Below are 20,014 nucleotides of genomic sequence, written 5' to 3' on the forward strand. Positions count from 1 at the left end.
CAGAGTATGGCAATTTCTCAGGTTTTAAGCTAAATCTAGAGAAGTCTGAAGCTATGAAGAGGGAGGGAGACCATGTTAGAGAATGCAAGGACAACTTCCGTTAAAATGGGCGGAAGACTCGTTCAGAAACCTGGGAGTGCGCTTGACTATGGATACTACTAATCTTTATAAAATCAATATAGAAAAGTTGTTACAGGACACCAGCCAGTCTCTCGAGAGATGGAGCCACTTGCCTCTGTCCTTAATAGGCAGAATCAATTTATTTAAAATGATTATATTCCCAAGATGGCTCTACATATTGCAGGTGTTGCCACTACATATGCTGGGTAAAGACATAAGAAAGTTAAATAGGATATCTCAGAAGTTCCTGTGGGGGGGGGGGGGGGGGGGGGAAGAAATCAAAAATTCGTTTCGAATATCTGTATGATGGCTGGGTGCAGGGCGGGGTGGGGTTACCCTGTATAAAACGATATAATCAGGCATGCCTGTCGCGACATCTTAGGGATTGGCTGCTCAATACAAACCAATATACACCGACTAGTTGGGAGGGTACACTATTTGGGCCCTGGCACTTGAATTTCATCTTGCAGGGTAAAACAAAAAATTTACCACTAAATTTTCGGAAAAGCATATTACTACAACCACTGAGAAGCATTTGGCGATCTCTTATGCAGACGTGGAAGCAAAACCCCAATGTTAGTGATCAGCTTCCATTACGAGGGAAGGTAAAATTATGTATAATCATACCTGATAATTTTCTTTCCATTAATCATAGCTGATCAATCCATAGACTGGTGGGTTGTGTCCATCTACCAGCAGGTGGAGATAGAGAGCAAACTTTTGCCTCCCTACATGTGGTCATGTGCTGCCGGAAACTCCTCAGTATGTCGATATCAAAGCTCCATCCGCAGGACTCAGCACTTAGAGAATTACACCCACGAAGGGACACTCTGCCCAGCTCACCACCGCCGAAACGGGGGAGGGGAATTAACCCAGCTCATCCCCACACAAGTGGGGGAGGGGAATCCGTCCAGCTCATCCCCGCGGAGCGGGGGAGGGACACCACACCCGCCGATGCGGGGGGATCTGGCTTATCCTGCAACCGCAACCGCGGGAGGAGCTGACTGACCCTAACACCGCTGAAGCGGGAGGGGTACAAAGCTGCCCTACAGCCGCACGAAGCGGGAGGGAGTGCCGGCAGAATTTTAAGTCTCAATCCAGCCCCGTAAAACGGAGGGGAGAGGAATGCAGCAGCTCACTGTAACACAAACTCGTCTTAACTCTTGAAGAATCCAAGTGAAAAAACTTGAACACGAAGTCTTTCTGAAGTAACTGAAGACTAAACTTGAACCTGAAATGCAACCAGAATAAAAACAGTACAGATATCTGGGAGGGGCTATGGATTGATCAGCTATGATTAATGGAAAGAAAATTATCAGGTATGATTATACATAATTTTACCTTCCATATCATCAAGCTGATCAATCCATAGACTGGTGGGATGTACCGAAGCAGTACTCACCCAGGGCGGGACATTGAAATCCCTGACCTCAACACTGAAGCTCCAAACCGGGCCTCCGCCCGTGCAGCCACAGCCAAACGGTAATGCTTGGAGAATGTATGAGCCGAAGCCCAAGTTGCCGCCTTGCATATCTCTTCCAAGGAGACGGATCCGGCCTCTGCCATCGAGGCCGCCTGAGCTCTCGTGGAGTGAGCCTTCAGCTGGATAGGCGGCACCTTCCCCGCGGCCACATAAGCCGCTGCAATGGCTTCCTTGACCCATCTTGCCACTGTAGGCTTAGCAGCCTGCAGACCCTTACGAGGACCTGCAAACAGGACAAACAGATGATCCGATTTCCGGAAATCATTGGTCACTTCCAAGTATCTGATGATGACTCGTCTCACATCCAGATATTTAAGAGCAGAGTACTCCTCTGGGTAGTCCTCCCTACGAAAGGAAGGGAGACAGAGCTGCTGATTCACATGGAAGCGAGAAACAATCTTGGGCAGGAAGGAAGGCACTGTGCGAATAGTCACTCCTGCCTCAGTGAACTGCAGAAAAGGCTCTCGACATGAGAGCGCCTGGAGCTCGGAAACTCTTCTGGCTGAAGTGATAGCCACCAAAAAGACTGCTTTCAACGTCAGGTCTTTCAGAGATGCCCTCGACAAGGGTTCAAAAGGCGGCTTCTGCAATGCTCTTAGTACCAGGTTGAGATTCCACGCAGGCACCACTGAGTGCAGAGGAGGGCGCAGGTGATTAACTCCCTTGAGAAAGCGCACCACATCTGGCTGCGAAGCCAGGGAAGCACCCTTCAGGCGGCCCCTGAAGCAAGCCAGAGCCGCTACCTGGACTTTAAGGGAACTGAGCGACAGGCCTTTCTCCAGACCTTCTTGCAGGAACGCCAACACTGAAGAAATTGGAGCAGTGAAGGGAGAAAGTGAGCCTGCTTCACACCACGCTGCAAAGATACGCCAAACCCTGGCGTAAGCAGTAGAAGTAGAGCGCTTCCTCGCTCTCAGCATAGTGGCGATGACCTTGTCTGAGAAGCCCCTCTTCCTCAGACGCTACCGCTCAATAGCCAGGCCGTAAGACCAAAGGGGGAGGGATCCTCCATCACCACGGGACCCTGATGGAACAGGCCCTGCTCCACTGGCAGCCGCAGAGGATCGTCGACTGAGAGCCTGATCAAGTCCGCATACCAGGGACGCCTGGGCCAATCCGGACCCACCAGGATTACCCTGCCGGGATGCTTTGCCACCCGGTCTAGCACCCTGCCCAACATGGGCCAGGGCGGGAACACATAGAGAAGCTCTTGTGTCGGCCACTGCTGGAGAAGAGCATCTACTCCCAGGGATCGAGGGTCCCGTCCTCTGCTGAAAAAGCGCGGCACTTGGCAATTGGCCGATGACGCCATCAGATCTAGGCTCGGCTGGCCCTAGCGCTTCGTGATGTCCAAGAACGCCTGAGCAGATAGCTGCCACTCTCCGGGCTCCAAGGTATGGCGACTGAGAAAGTCCGCCTTGACATTCATGACTCCGGCAATGTGGGCCGCTGAAAGCTGCTCCAGGTTCGCTTCCGCCCACTGGCAAAGATTCATAGCCTCCTTGGCTAGAGGGGCGCTCTTGGTACCTCCCTGGCGGTTGACATAGGCCACAGCCGTGGCATTGTCCGACAGGACCCGTACAGGCTTCAACACCAGTACCGGGATGAACTCCAAAAGCGCCAACCGAATGGCTCTGAGTTCCAGGAGGTTGATAGACCACTTTGCCTCTTCAGGAGACCAGAGCCCCTGCGCTGTCCTTCCCAAGCAGTGGGCTCCCCAGCCCGACAACGAGGCGTCCGTCGTGACGACAATCCACTCTGGGGTCACCAGAGGCATTCCCGCAGACAACTTGTCTGTCTGCATCCACCAGCTCAGCGCCTTGCGCACTGCTGGGTCCAAGGGAAGGCGCACAGCATAATCCTCCGACATCGGAGTCCAGCGCTGCAGCAAAGAGTGTTGAAGTGGTCTCATATGAGCCCTGGCCCAGGGCACAACTTCCATCGTGGCCGTCATAGAGCCCAACAGCTGCACATAGTCCCAAGCCCGAAGGAAAGAGGCTACAAGGAACTGGTCCACCTGAGCCTGAAGTTTGACAATCCGATTGTCTGGCAGGAACACTCTGCCCACTTGGGTGTCGAATCGAACTCCCAGGTACTCCAGGGACTGAGTCGGGCGCAGCTGGCTCTTCTCCCAGTTGATGATCCATCCCAGGGAGCTCAAAAGAGCAACTACCCGGTCCACAGCTTTGCCGCACTCTGCATAAGAGGGGGCTCGGATCAACCAGTCGTCCAGATAAGGATGGACTTGTACCCCTTCCTTTCGTAGGAAGGCCGCGATGACCACCATTACTTTGGAAAAGGTCCGCGGAGCAGTAGCCAACCCGAAAGGGAGGGCTCTGAACTGGAAGTGTCATCCCAGGACTGCAAAACGCAGAAAGCGTTGATGAGGAGGCCAGATGGGAATATGCAGGTACGCTTCCTTGAAGTCCAAGGATGCCAGGAACTCTCCTGCCTTCACTGCCGCTATAACAGAGCGGAGAGTCTCCATGCGAAAGTGCCGCACTTTCAAGGCCCGATTGACCCCTTTGAGGTCGAGGATAGGCCGGACAGAACCTCCTTTCTTTGGTACCACAAAGTAAATGGAGTAACGTCCCTTGCCAAGCTGACTTTCTGGCACCGGAACGACCGCGCCCAGGCGGATCAGATTGTCCAAGGTCTGCTGCACTGCCACAGCTTTGACCGGAGACTTGCAGGGAGAGAGTACAAACCCGTCTTTTAAGGGTCGGCAGAACTCTAGTTTGTAGCCGTCTCTGATGACTTCCAGCACCCACGCGTCTGAAGTTATTGTGGTCCACTCGCCCAGAAACGAGGACAGCCGTCCTCCAATCTGCACTGGGGCGTGGACCAAGACCCCGTCATTGGGTACGAGACCCTGGGGGAGGACCGGAGGGAGCACCTCCGGGATGGCGGTCTCTGCGAAAGGAATGCTGCTTGGGGGAGAAATTCCTCTTGAAGGAAGAGGGGGCAGAGGAACCCGACTTGCCCGGGCGGTACCGACGGGCTTCCTGCAACCGTCCTCTGGAGGTACCGGGACGAGTACTAGCCCGAGCCCTGACCTCTGGTAACTTCTTGCCCTTAGACGTGCCGAGATCGGTCACGATTTTGTCCAGCTCGACCCCAAAGAGCAGCTTGCCTTTAAAAGGCAACCTAGCCAGGCGGGATTTAGAGGCGTGGTCAGCAGACCAATGTTTCAGCCAAAGCCACCGCCGCGCAGAGATTGTCTGAGCCATGCCTTTCGCTGAGGCCCTCAAGACATCATACAGCAAGTCTGCCAAATAGGCTAAGCCCGATTCCAGGGCCGGCCAATCAGCCCTCAAGGAATGATCCGAGGGGGAAGCCCGCTGCACCATAGTCAGGCACGCCCTGGCCACATAGGAGCCGCAAACTGAGGCCTGCAAACTTAAAGCAGCCGCCTCAAAGGACGACCTTAAGGCCGCCTCCAATCTTCTATCTTGGGCGTCCTTTAGGGCCGTGCCACCTTCCACCGGCAACGCCGTTTTCTTAGTCACCGCAGTGATTAAAGAATCCACGGTAGGCCACAGATAGGCCTCACGTTCACTCACAGCCAAAGGATAGAGGCGGGACATAGCCCTAGCCACTTTAAGGCTCGCTTCTGGGACATCCCATTGAGCCGAAATTAAGGTGTGCATGGCATCATGCACGTGGAAGGTTCTAGGCGGGCGCTTCGTCCCCAGCATAATGGCAGAGCCAACAGGGGCTGAGGGAGAGACGTCCTCCGGAGAGGAAATCTTCAAAGTGTCCATGGCCTGTAACAACAGGTTGGGCAAATCCTCTGGGCTAAAAAGCCGCGCTGCAGAGGGGTCATCCGCTCCATCCGAGCGGGGATCCGTCTCCTCCAAGGAATCCGCAAAGGACCGTTGGGAGACCTCAGACACGCTGCCCTCATCTACATCGGAGGAGACAAATTCCTCCAAGGCCTGGGAATCAACCCGAGGGCGTTTACCTCTGGGAACCTCAACCTCTTTACCAGACGAGGGAGCAGGGGCAGCGTTGTGCATGAGGAAGGCCTGATGCAGCAGCAAAACAAACTCGGGGGAGAAACCCCCCAGACTGTGCACTTCCGCAGTCTGGGCAACAGCCCTAGACGCACCCTCAACCGGCGCTCGCAATAGCGGGGGAGAGACATGCTGCTCATCCAAAATGGCGTCCGGCGCGAAACTCCGCGAAGGAGCCGCGCGGGAAGAACGGCTCTTAACTTTAGCCGCTTCTGTGCCGTCGCCCAAATTAAGGGCGTTCATGGCATTAATGTCTCCAACCTCAAGGGCGGCCCAAGAAGAAGCCGTCCGAGCCGCGTGGCCGGCCAAGATGGCGGAGGCGAGGAGCGGGGGATGGGCGTTTATGGCGGGAAAAACTGCCACGCCGGAGGAAGGACCGGGACATTCATCGGTCACGAAACTGTCACCCAACAAGGGCGAATCAGGCTTGAAGACCCCCGCATCCCCTCTAGAAGCGCTCAAGCGACCCGGGGAGCGACCCTTTGCGCCCTCGCCCTCCGACGCCATATGCCACGAGGAGAAGAATCGGGGAACCCCCTGCCCGCTATAAAAAGGTAAAAATTACCTGCTGTCCGCTCCGAGTTGTAACGACCTGGTGTCCCAGTGAGTAGCTGCAATAGACGCTTAAATAAACGTCGAAATAAACGCCTTTAAGGACGTTCAAAATTTTTTTTAAACGGAGCCAGCGGGAGGGGGGAGAAAAGGAGGGACCTGGCACCACCAGGTTTGCACTTGCTCAAAAGAGCCCTCAACCCCAGGCACTCAACAAAACCTAAAAATTAGGCTTGGAGGCCTAGCCAGAGCTGCTGCTGTGTGTGACCACCACCTGCTGAGATAGAGAACATACTGAGGAGTTTCCGGCAGCACATGACCACATATAGGGAGGCAAAAGTTTGCTCTCTATCTCCACCTGCTGGTAGATGGACACAACCCACCAGTCTATGGATTGATCAGCTTGATGATATGGAATGGGGACTTTCCACCGGGAATGGAGAAAGGTATATTTGATAAATGGTCGAAGGTGGGGATTACCTTGCTTGAACACCTAGTAAATGAGGAGGGAGGTCTGTATGACTTTCGGGACCTGCAGCAGAGATTGTCTCTAGCCAACAAGGTTTATTACTCATATAGACAACTACATCATTATTGGTTCAGTATGGATCAAGAAGCACTAGGCACGAAGCTTGGTTGTAGGCTTCGTGAATTTTTAAGGGGCGATGCACATGGGCAGGTATCAATATCGAGTTTACATAGAGCTTTGGTGTCACTTAGTCCCCCCCGTACCTACGAAATACTCAAAGAGGCATGGAGCAAAGATCTGGGATATGAGTTGAAAGGAATAAACTTTGCAAAACTGATAAAAGATATACCAAAACAAGTAGGTGGGGCAGAGTTACAGGACAGTCAATATAGGGTAATACATAGGGGATACATAACACAAAAACAAGCAGCAAGTGCAGGATGGATAGGCGAAGCTCAATGCTCAAAGTGTAATAGAGAAAGTAATACCTTTTTGCATGCATTTTGGAGATGTGAGGAAACTTCAAACAGCCCAGAATACGGCAGCCAGACTCATCTATGGAAAGCCAAAATATGAAAGTGCAAAACCATTACGAAAGAAACTGCACTGGCTTCCACTCAAGGAACGCGTCACTTTTAAAGTTTGCACATTAGTCCACAAAATCATTCACGGCGAAGCCCCAGCCTACATGTCTGAGTTAATAGACTTACCACCCAGAAACGCCAAAAGATCATCCCGAACCTTCCTTAACCTCCACTTCCCCAATTGCAAGGGCGTGAAATACAAAGCGCTACACGCGTCAACCTTTTCTCACATGAGCACGCAGTATTGGAATACACTGCCACGCAACTTAAGAACAATCAACGAGCAAGCTTCCTTCCGCAGATTATTGAAGACCCATCTCTTTGAAAAAATTTACGGAAAGAACCAAAACACAAAGTCCACACTTACTGTTCACTAATGCATCATACATTCACCTCTGAACTCTCATTCCCGTACGATCACATTTTTCGTACCTTTACTCACAGAAAGACATATACCATATGTCTTCATGCCTTTTTATCGCCCTCTAAGCTCCCATTGTTCCCTTCCAAAGTTTCTATGTTTGCATTCCATTGTTCCATTCCTTAACGACACCTCAATTGTTTCACATAACTCTGCACAATGTAATCCATAACCAATCTGTAACAAATTGTATTTCCAACTTTTATCTCATATTGTAAGCCACACTGAACCCGCAAAAAGGTGGGAAAAAGTGGGATACAAATGCAATAAATAAATAAATAAATAAATAAATAAATAAAAAACTATTTTGGAGAGCGATAAAGAACTATCTTGAACATCTCTTAGGGCAAAGATTACTCCCCTCTTGGAGAGGAGTGTTGTTGAATAAAGGATGCGTATGGGATATCAGACAGAAATATGGAGCTATTTTTGTGCAAGGCATATGCAGTGGGGAAAAAATGCATACTTAGACACTGGATGCAAGAAGATCCACCCTCTTTTTTGCACTGGAGAAATAGGTTGCATGAATTAATGCTTTGGGAGGCTAGGACGGTTTACGGTAATTCAAAGAAAAGAAAGGAGTTTATCAATATATGGATTAAGTATTTGCAAAATGTTAAATGGGGGGGAGGGGGAGAAAATGATGATAGAAAATATTGATGATGCAGTTACGATGTATGTATGCAACTGTTACCTGTTCTTATGTTTATGAAGTGTTTGAATTTATTGATTATGTTCACAATGTTTATTGTCATCAATAAAAAACGTTGAAGCATGAGGAAAGCCCTTTTTCTTTTTTTTTTTTTTTTAAAGTGTGGGAAGCTTACCTTTTGATATTCTGTCTCAACAGGAATGTAGTCCTCTGCTTAACAATTTGTAAACATTATCACAATTTTCTGACCTATCAGCGATGTAGGTCGAGATGTCATATCGGGGTGGGTGGAACGGGAGTAGTTGAAGGAAAGTGGAGGAATCTGGGATTCAAGAGTCCAGATTCTCCAATTCTCTTGTAGTATTCTTATCCTGGAATTGTGAGAAAAGGGTGGGGAGGATTGGATACTCATATTTTGAATCTTTTTCAGAGGCAGGGATAGATTGGGCTTTGAATACGTTGGGTAAAGGGGGACTGGATAGGTTTTTCAAGAATTGGATTGACAGATACTTTATTAGGCAGTTGTAGCTTTTATGTTGGTGATCTTAGTCTGTTGACAACTTGTTTTGAAATAGAGGATACTACTACTACTATTTAACATTTCTAAAGCGCTACTAGGGTTACGCAGCGCTGTACAATTTAACATAATAGAGGTGGGTTATGGGTAGAGGTGGGGGGAAAAATTGGTAAACGTTTGATGACAATGTATAATTTTGTCTTTACCATGTACATTTTGATATTTGATTCTTTGTACATGGATAATATTATATTGGGTGTGTCTACTTTGATTTGTCAACAATAAAAATGTTCAAACATAAATCACCAATACCTCATGTCCACTATTCATTGCTTACTCCGACTCAACCTCTGACTTAACACACTCTCCTTATAACAAACCAAATATGCCCCTCTCTAAAATGTCATATCCAGCAAATGGATCAGACAATGGTAACCACTAATCAAGATACTTCCAACTAAACACACAATTCAAGGCATCCTAATAGAATATCCGCCAATCCAAACTCAAATTCAAACTTCCTGGTCCAATCAAATTGAACTAAGATTGATTTTCTTCAAGTCACAAAAGCTATGTCTAGTGGTCTAATATCTGGCAGTTAAAATTTAATGTGCAGAAATGTAGAGAGATGCATTTTTGGTGCAGAAATCCAAAGAAGCAGTATGGGATAGACGGCAAAAGGCCGATATACATAGACTAGGAGAGGGACCTTTGGGTGACAGTGTCTGTGGATCTCAAGGTAGCAAAACAATATAAGGCAGTGGCCAAAGCCAGAAGGATGCTAGGCTGCATACAGAGAGGCATATCCAGCAAAAGAAAAGAGGTGTTAATGTCCCTGTACAAGTTGCTGATGTATTGTGTTCAGTTTTAGATGTTGTATTTCTCTAAGGACATAAAAATACTTGAAACAGTTCAGAAGATGACAAAAATGATATGGCTTTGCACCAAAAGATGTACATAAGAACATTAACTAAGAACATAAGAGTAGCAATACTGGGCCAGACCACATGGTCCATCTAGCCCAATATCCTGTTTCCAAGTCACAGGTACCTGGCAGAAACCCAAATCGTGGCAACACTCCATGCTACCAATCCTAGGACAAGCAGTTGCTTCCTCATGTCTGTCTAAGGACTTTTCCTCCAGGAAATTGTCCAAACCTTTTTTTAAACCCAAATACTTTAACCGCTATTACTACATCCTATGGCAAAGAACTCTTAACTATTCGTTGAGTGAAAAGTATTTCCACGTAATTTCCTTGAGTGTCCCCTAGTCTTTGTACTTTTGGAATGAGTAAGAAAAAAAATTGACTTGTTCTACACCACTCAGGATTTTGTAGACCTCAATCACATCTTCCCTCCCCAAGCTAAAGAAACCTAACCTCTTTAGCCTCTCCTCATATGAGAGGAGTTCCATCCCCTTTATCATTTTGGTTGCTCTTCTTTGAGCCTTTTCTAATTCTACTATATCTTTGAGATACGGTGACCAGAACTGAATGCAATACTCAAGGTGAGGTCACAACATGGAGCAATTGAGCCATTATAGTATTTTTGGCCTTATTCACCATCCTTTTCCTAATAATTCCTAGCACCCCTTTTGCTTTTTTGGCTGCCTCCACACACTTGAGTGGAAGATTTCAGCATATTATCTACAAAGACACCCAGATCTTCTTCTTGGTTGCTGACCACCAAAGTGGACCCTAGCATCAGATAACTATGACTCAGATTATTCTTCCAATGTGCATGACCTTGCATTTGTACACATTAAACTTCATTTGCCATTAGGACGCCCAGTCTTCCAATTTCCTACGGTCTTCCTGCAATATTTCACAGTCCACACATGTTTTAAACAACCTTGAATAGTTTTGTATCATCTACAAATATGATCACCTCACTCGTCGTTCTGATTTCCAGGTCATTTATAAATATGTTAAATAGTACCGGTCCCAGTCCAGATCCTTGTGGCACTCCACTGTTCACTCTCCTCTACTGAGAAAAATGACAATTTAACCCTACCTTTTGTATTCTGTCTAATAGCCAGAAACCAAGTTCTGAATGCTTCAGCTCAAAACAGTGAAATGATTTCTGTACTTCTAAGACAGCATGGGAGTAATTTGCTCACAGCAAGAGTTACAACCCTAACCATCTGGGCACACTGGATGAGCCATTTTGGTCTTTTCCTACTGACATTCGCTGTGTCATGAAAAAAGCAGTCTGAAAAATATACTGTAGTGATGATGACAAAACAATGACTATAAATCTTGTCAACTTGAGTATCTTTGACTTACATTTATAGAATCTGGCAGCAACATAACCTGCTGGAGTTCCAAGCAGCACCCACAGGACAACAGCACAAGTCATTAAAGCTCCTCTGTTAGCAGGAGACAAAAATCCAAGACAAGCAAAAACTACAGAAAGAAAGAAGAAAAAAAAGCACATAAGCACATTTTTAATGTTATTGCTTCAATTCAGATTAAGCAAAACAGATAAAGATGAAAAAATAATCCTACTAAATACACATAACAACTGATTTGAAATTAAATGTGTAAATGATTTACTGGAAAAATGTCAATATCACACTAACATTAATAATATGAGAAGTTAGTAAACTTTATCCCCTTTCATCATTGACTCATTTGATTTCCATAGAAGACTTACACAGAGTGACAAAAGTCATGATTAGGATCTGAGTGCCAGAACCTAAGAAAACAGACAGCAGCATTCCTTTTCTTGGAGGCCTGAATATATCACCATGAACAAGTTTCCAACCAAATTCTTCTTGTGCATCTTCCTAAAAATAAAGTTTCACAAGTTATAATTTCACAAGATTTTTGCACAACTAACATCAGATTTACACAGCACACAGTTAAGTACCTGATATAAAGTACATTCAACACAAAGAAAATTAGTGTAAAAGCAACAACTATTTTAAGAGACACAGAGGGGTATTTCCAAAAGGAAGACCAAGTCAGAATAGGGACATCCACATCAGAATGTCACAAACGGACATCCATCTCACATGTATTTTTGACCAAATGGAAGTCCATCTCACATGTATTTTTGAATAGAAAATACACAGATTTCCTGTTCAAAAAAATGGATGGTCATTTTACAAACTGGAATGTCCAAATTATGAATGTAGGAAAACAAGGGACATGGATGGTCTGTATGGCAGTATTTTTAGAAAATGGCCACACAGATGTCCATGCAGAGCAAAGGGGTAGAATAATTAGTGAAGTGGAATATAAACCAAGAGACCAAACTTTTTTTTTTTTTTTTTTGTAATTGTGAGACCTCTAGGAACAGGAAAAAAAAACGTAATGTATCTTTAGGTTTGCAAATGGCTTATATATTTAGGTATTTCTCTGTTCTTAGAGGCACAAAGTAATAGACTCCAGCCAAGCTGGCAAGAGTTATGAGAAAGGATAAAATAAACCTTAGCTGGTCCTGCTCTGATGAACCTGGTACTTTATCACATTATATTACTGTAAAAACGTTCATGCCTATTAGAACTTTACTTGGAGCAAAATCTCACTAATTCTTCATCTACCTAGAGACACACAAATCTCATATAAAACGGTAATACTCAGATCCTCCAATCCTGATATTTCAATACCAGAATCACACTCCAAGCTTTTTAATATCATGTTATCTTTGACTACACATCTTATTATACGTAGCTGGAAAGACAATTCCAAACTTAACAGCTCTGAATGGTGGAGCTATCTGTGTGTTATCAAGAAACATGAAGAGGCCATAGCATCAAAAAATCATAATGTATTGTCAGTTTTAAGAATCTGGGCACCTTTGGATTCTTTTTGTAATACCAATGTAAACTGATCTGTTTTCGGTTATATTTTGCAGCAAATTTGCATTCATTTCTATATCTGTGGAAACATCCCTGTTTCAGTTTATAAATGTAATATTTTCATAACTTTGTAGAACTTTCAATAAAATGTGTCAAAAAAACCCAAAATAAAAATAAAGATTTAAAGTGAGATTTGAACCTGGGTCCACTGCACTAACTACTAAAGCTACACCTCAGATTTGCATGCTGCTGTATTCAGGATGCCCAGGACATCACAGGGCCTGGTATTCCTTTCCAGTTTCACTTTCAGGGACAGCAACCAATGGGGGATTGAGGAAGTGTCATGCCTTAATCCTGCCAGTGGCTAGCTGCTCAATCAGAGCTCTTTTTTTTTTTACCTCGACATGAGGTCCAACTAAGGACATCCTTTTTAGACTCAGATGTTTCTTCCCCATCTGTAATCGTCCTGATTTTGGGCCCTCCCTAATCCTGACCAAAACTCCCCCTTGCTATTTAGACATATGGCAGTGTCTGTGTCCAAATCCTGCCTTTGCAAAATCAGGACTTGGACATTTTAAGCACATGGACATTCATTTCAACCTTTTGAGACATCCATATGCTTCAAAAATAAGTGCCAATGTGACTTAGTTAGAGCAATGGGCTAAGAACCACAGGGAAGCCAGAGTAGAAAGTTCTTAGACACAGTGGGTGGGTGAAGATTAACATCATCCAGTAGGAAAACGGGGAGCTTCAGACTACTAGATTAGCGAGAAAGACAGAGTTTGTCTAGACAGGAGGTAGGAGGAGGAGGATAAAGCAAGGCTAAATGAAATGAATATGACAAGGAGGAAAAAGGGAAAAATGCAAACACTGAAGAAGGTGAAGATTATAGTATTCCAGGAGGACACAGAAAGTGAAGTGGAGTAGATCATGGAAATGCCTCCCCCAAGTGTACAAGTGATGGAGAAGCAGCCCAACAGAGAGGCTCCAAGAAGTGGCACCATTTCTCCGGGTTGCAGTCAAGTTTGTGAGACATAAGAATGAAGCACTGGAATTCCTGTTTCTATTTTTATTTGTTTTCAGCTTGTACATTGCCTTCACCTGTACTCCAGATAAGTTGTGTTAGCAATTTCCCAAAAAACAAACGATAAGTTTGCTTTGTCTTAACGATGCCTAATAAAGACTTCTATAAATTAAAAAAAAAACAAAAACAAAAAAACGATAAGACATGGAGCTCACGTGAACAAAGAATAGCTGCAAGGAATATACTCTTATACCACAGAGTGGGCATTAATTAAGCAGTCTTAATTGAATAGAAGAACAAGATTCCGGTGAACATAAAGGGGTAATGGAGGGAAATGGAGTTAACAAAGCTGGTATCAGAGGCGTAGCCAGACTCAGTATTTTGGATGGGCCCTTCCATGCACACATGCCACCCGCCCCCCCCCCCCCCCCCCTCCCCACCACACAACAAATATCTTCTCGGAAATATTTTTTAAGAACACAGATTTTTTTTTTTCACCTACACCAGATCTCCTCCCTCTCCTTCACAGAATCCCGGCATCTGTATTCCTGTCCCTGAACCCCGTCCCTTCCAGGTGTACCATACAGGTGTCTTCAGTGCCTACAGTGATTCATTCTCGCTGAATGCACCAGATACACAGGATTCCATCTGCTGCGTCCTGCCCTCACTGACATCACTGCCTGTTTCCTGTCTGGAGGAACGTAGTAGATGGTAGCCTGCAGGGCCGGTACAAGCAGCGGGAATGAATCACTGCAGGTGCCGACGATGCCTTTACTGACACCAGAGAGGGATGGGGTTCAGAAACAAGAAAGCAGATACCGGGATGGCGCAGAGGAGAGGGGGGAAGAGAGAAGCGTGGCGCTGCTGCTGGGTGGGCCTGAGCCAAGAATGAGTGGGCCTGTGCCCACCCAGGCCCACCCGTAGCTATGCCACTGGCTGGTAAATAGTTCAGTTAGTCTGCTAGGACTTTTGTCATTCTCTGTCAGGCACGTGGCTCTGAAGGGTAACCCATGTGAGATGGCTCAGTTCCACATCCTAACAGTTTTCTAGTACAGGCAGGGCCGTGCCAACACGGTAAGCGGGGTAAGCACCGCGGGGGGGGGGGGGGGGGGGGGGCACCTACTGCTTGGGGGTTTAAATGTTTAATTTACCTCGGTCGCAGCGTTCGCATCATTTCAAAACCCTGCCCGTCTCTAGCTTTCCCTCTCTTCGTGAGTTCATTCCCTCAGAGTCCCGCCCTCGATGAAATGACATCAGAAGGCGGGTCTCTGAGGCCGAATGAACTCACGAAGAGAGGGAAAGCTAGAGATGGGCAGGGTTTTGAAATGATGCGAACGATGAGTGGGCGGGGTGCTCCGCTGGCGCTGCAGTCAGCCTTTGTCTCCTGCCACCTGCCTTTAAAGAAAAAGGTGTGAAGCGGCATGGCAGGCAGCGTCTTGCACCTGCCCTGCTTGTAAACAAAGTAAATCTCCATTCTCCTCCTCGTCGTCGGGCCTTCACTCACTGGGTCCCGTCCTCCTCTGAGGTAACTTCCTATTTCCACGAGGGCGGGACACAGTGAGTTAAGGCCCGACGACGACGAGGAGAATGGAGATTTACTTTGTTTACAAGCAGGGCAGACGCGAGGCGCTGCCTGTCACGCCGCTTCACACCTTTTTCTTTAAAGGCAGGTGGCAGGAGACGAGGGCTGTCCTCGGACAAAGCTGGTGGTCGGGGTTTCAGATGGGAGAAGGGGGGTAGGGAAGGGGCTGAAAAAAGGTGCAGAGAGAGGGGACAGATCTTGGATGGATGGATGGATAGGGGGGGCAGGGATAGCAAATGGTGGATTGAAGGGGCAGAGAGAAAGGGCAGACAGTGGATGGAAGGGATAGAAAGGGCAGACAGTGAATGGAAGGGGGAGAGAGAGAGGGCAGACGGGCAGATGGTGGATGGAAGGGGCAGAGATAGAGAGCAGATGTGCATGGAAGGGGCAGGGGAGAGAGGAGGGTTGCTGGACATGGATGGAGGGGAGGGAAGGGAAGACAGGAAGGAGATGCACATGGATGAAGGGGAGAAATTCTGGACATGGATGGAGGGGAGGGGAGGGAAGACAGAGGAAGGCGATGCAGATGGATGGAGGGGAAGGGAGAGAGAAGAAATGATCGACATGGATGGAGGGGAGGGAAAAGAAAGGAAGGAGATGAGGGAAAAGGGAGAAAACCTGCACATGGATGGAGAAAATAGGCAGAAGCTGGATCCACTGGACAGTCAAGTCTGCAGAGGACCAAGCTTTTACTTACGGATGTAAGGCAAGAAATGAAGAAGAAAGGAGGAAAGTAAAGAAATAAATGGAAAGGAAGACCTGGAAATGGAGTTAAGAGGACAGATAGCAGCAGAATCAGGTACTGGGCCAGTATGATCAGAAAAACAAAGTCACCAGACAACAAAGGTAGAAAAAATCATTTTATTTTCATTATAGTGTTTGGAATATGTCCACTTTGATAATCAGGTGCTCAACGTTAAAAGTTTATATTTAGTTACTTATTTATGGCATTTTATGCTAGACAGGGGGGGGGCACCAACTGATAGTCTGCAGGGGGGCACCAGAGACCCTAGGCACGGCCCTGAGTACAGGAGGTAGACGTGAATGTGTGGACAGATGACCGTGTCACAGCTTTGCAAATTTCCTCTATGGAGGCTGACCTCAAGTGGGCTACCGATGCGGCCGTGGCTCTGACATTGTGAGCCTTGACATGACCCTTTAGAATCAGCCCAGACTGGGCATAAGTAAAGAAGATCTGCTAGCCAACTGGAAATTGAGCATTTGCCAATAGCTAACCCCTTCTGGTTTGGGTCAAAAGAAACAAAAAGCTGGGTGGACTGACTATGGGCTTTAGTCTGCGCCAGATAGAAGGCTAAGAGGCTCCTTAGGTTACAATGTAACTTTGTAAGTAAGTGCTTTGAAAATGAGTACCTAAGGCTCACTTGCAGTCTAAGGTATGCAGAACACTCACCAGGATAGGCATGTGGTTTGGGGAAAAATGTTGGCAGGACGACTAAGATGGAACTCCGACACTACCTTAGGGTGCATACGGAGAACTACTCTATTGTGGTTGAATTTAATATAAGGTGAGCCAGCTACTAGGGCTTGAAGCTCACTGATTTTGTGAGCTGAAATATCTGCTATCTGAAATGCAACTTTCCGAGACAAATACTCTAAATGACCGGAATCAAGTGGCTAAAAAGGAGCTTTCATCAGCTGGATGAGGACAACATTCAGATCCTATAATACAGTTGTGGTTTGACTGAGGGCTTTATCAATAGCAAACCTCTCGTAAAGCAAACAAGAGGATGTGCAGAGATGGGCTTACCTCCCACACAGTGATGGTAAGCACTGTTCACACTGATATGAACCAGACAGAGAGATGCAGGAGGTATTCAAGCAGTTCATGTGTAGAACAAGTGAGGGGATCTAAGGCCTCGCCCTCACACCAGACAGTAAACCTCCTCTATTTAAAAGAGTACACCTCCTAGTGGAGTGTTTTCTGGAAGCCAGCAATATACAGAAGTCACACTCTGGCAAGCCCAAGGTTTCAAATTCTACGCTCTCAGCATTCAAGTCATGAGGGCCAGGGATTGGAGGTTGGGATGCAAAAGAGACCCCCCTGTTCCGCGTGATGAGGATTAGATCTCTACAGAAGAGGGAACTAGATCTGTCTTAGCCAGTAGGGTGTGATTAGGATCATAGTTCTCTGGTCCTGCTTGACTTTCAGCAAAGTCCTCTCTATAAGAGGTACTGGAGGATATGCATACAGGAGACGGGCATCTGACACTAGTCTGCCATGTGACCTGACCTGGAGCAGAACTGGGCGATTGTTGTTGAGATGAGTGGCAAAAAGATCTAATGAGGGAGTGCCCTACTCTCAGAAGAACCTGCAGCCTATGCCCATATTGAGACCATTAGTGCAGCTGCAGAACTCTGCTCAGTCTGTCTTGACAGTTGTCCTTTCCTGGAAATGTCCAACCCACGCAGGAGGGCCCACTACCACAACCCCACAGCTTCCTGACATAAGAGGTAGATCCTGTACTTCCCTGCTTGTTTACATAAGACACTGCAAACTTGTTGTCTGTTTGGATAAGAATAATTTGGTTTTGCAGCTGATCTCTGAAAGCCTTTAGAGCATTCCAAATGGCCCTCAGCTCAAGGAGATTGATATGAAGGTCTGTTTCCTAAGCAGATCAAGTCCCTTGGGAGTGAAACCCATCTACATGAGTGCCCCATCCCAGGTTGGATGCATCCATTGATAGCAACTTCTGCTGAGGTGGAATTCGGAATGGTAGTCCCACATTCAAATTTGTCTGAATTGTCCACCACATAAGCGCATGAGTAAATCCTGGAGGAATTTGAATGAGATCCTCTAGGTTCCCAGCTGCCTGAGACCACTGGGAAGCTAGGGTCCAGGGGGCTTCTCTCAAGTGGAGAGGTGCCATGGGAGTCACATGCACTGTTGAGGCCATGTGACCCATCAATCTCAACATTTGCCAAGCTGTGACCTGCTTGCTGGCATTTACCTGCAAGGCAAGCGTTAAGGTCTCTGCTCTGGCTTGTGAAAGAAAAGCCCAAGCCTGCACTGTATCTAGCTGGGCTCTATGTACTCCAATCGCTGAACTGGGAGAAGGTGGGACTTGGAGTAGTTTATAACGAACCCTAGTAACTAACAATCAAATAATGAAATGCACTGACTCTGACGCCCCCCCCCCCCCCCTCCTGCAATGTGCTCTTGACCAGCCAATTGTCCAGATAGGGAAACACACTCCCTGCCTGCATAGAAATGCCGCTGCTACCGCTAGACATTTAGTGAATACCCTGGGAGTTGACACAAGGCCAAATGGAGTATGCTGTACTGTAGTGGTGTTTTCCTATGCGAAATCCAAGATACATCCTGTGACTGGGAAGTATCGAAATGTGGGTGTAGGCAACCTTTAGGTCCAGAGAACACAGCCACTCATTTGCCTGAATCATGGGGAGAAAGGTGCCCACGGAAATCACTCTGAACTTTTATTTTACGAAGAATTTGTTCATGGCCCTTAGATCTAGGATGGGATGAAATCTCCTAGGGTTTTTCTGGGTACATGGAATATAATCCCTTCCCTTCTTCCCCTGGTGGTACGGGTTAACTGCACTGGCCTGGAGAAAGGTGGATATTTCCTCTACAAGTACCTTTTTGTGCTGAGAGTCGAGTGATGATACTCTCAGTGGGCAATTTGGTGGTTTCTGCAGCCAATGAAGGGCATAACAGAGACTGATTATTTGAAGAACCCACCAGTCAGAGATACAAAGGGCTATCAGTGATGGTAAAAATTTAGCCTCCCCCTTACCAGTAAGTCACCTGGGATATTAACTTGCGCGGCTATGCTCTTCTGGAGTCAGTCAAAAACTCGCCCCTGGCTTTGACTGGTGTGCTGGCTAGGATTTCTGAAGATGGAGTTGGCGAGGCTGGGGACACTGGCCTTGGGACTGCTAGGAAAAGCAGGAAGGTGGAGGAATCTACACGTTTGAGGAGTAGTAGGGTCACCGTCTATGCCCACTGGAAAACCTCCAGGAGGTGGAGAGTGCAGCTGGAGGGTGGCGAGAGAGTTTGGATGGTATCCATGTGTTTCCTTAAGAGGTCAGTGACCTCTCCCACTTTATCTCCAAACACGTTGTCCCCTCATCACAGAACATCCGCTAAACTTCTCCTGAACTGCCAGTTCTAGGTCTCAGACATGCAGCCATGAGAGCCTGCACATCCCTACAGCCATGGTGGAGAGTCTGGATGCCACATCAAGAGAGTCATAAGAGCCTCTGGCCAAATATCTGTGACACTAGAGCTGCTTATTAGCCAACTGTCAAAGCTCAGCAGCCTGCTCCTGTGGAAGAGAATCCATCAGTGTACTGCGGACCAGGGACTGTAAAGTACTGGCTCGTGTGGAGCTGATAGGACTAGATGAGGGCAATGAGCATTGAGGCCTGAAATTTTTCCTCCCAAATGAGTCCAGTGTCTGAGCCTCCCTACCAGGGGGGCACTGAGGCATGGGATCTGGAACTCCTAATTCTTCAAAGGGTGGATTCAACCACCAACGAATGGAGAGGCAATTGAGCGCTCTCAGAACTGGGAGCCTATTGGATAAGATATTGCTATCCACCTTCTTTGTTGCCACCTTCACTGAGAGGGAAGGTTACCAGTTCTTCATCAGTGTATCTTTAAAGAATAGGGTACAATGGTACCGTGACAACTTCCTTAGGAGATTCATAGTCCAGCACAGTTAACATTTCTGCCTTGGGCTCTTCCTCCATCTCCAACTTAAATGGGATGGCAGAAGCCATCTCCCTCACAAAACCAGTGAAAGAGG

General features: G+C 47.0%; 1 protein-coding gene across 1 annotated transcript in view; it reads right to left on the reverse strand.

Annotated features, from left to right (window-relative positions):
• Positions 1–20,014, reverse strand: part of TM9SF2 (transmembrane 9 superfamily member 2) — a 215,442-nt gene that overhangs the window by 90,287 nt on the left and 105,141 nt on the right. Inside the window, 2 exon segments of the mRNA XM_030201349.1 lie at positions 11,099–11,218; positions 11,469–11,601. Of these exon segments, the coding sequence (XP_030057209.1) occupies positions 11,099–11,218; positions 11,469–11,601 (253 nt within the window).

This window comes from Microcaecilia unicolor, chromosome 4 (assembly GCF_901765095.1).
Source record: "Microcaecilia unicolor chromosome 4, aMicUni1.1, whole genome shotgun sequence".
Taxonomy (NCBI): Eukaryota; Metazoa; Chordata; class Amphibia; order Gymnophiona; family Siphonopidae; genus Microcaecilia; species Microcaecilia unicolor.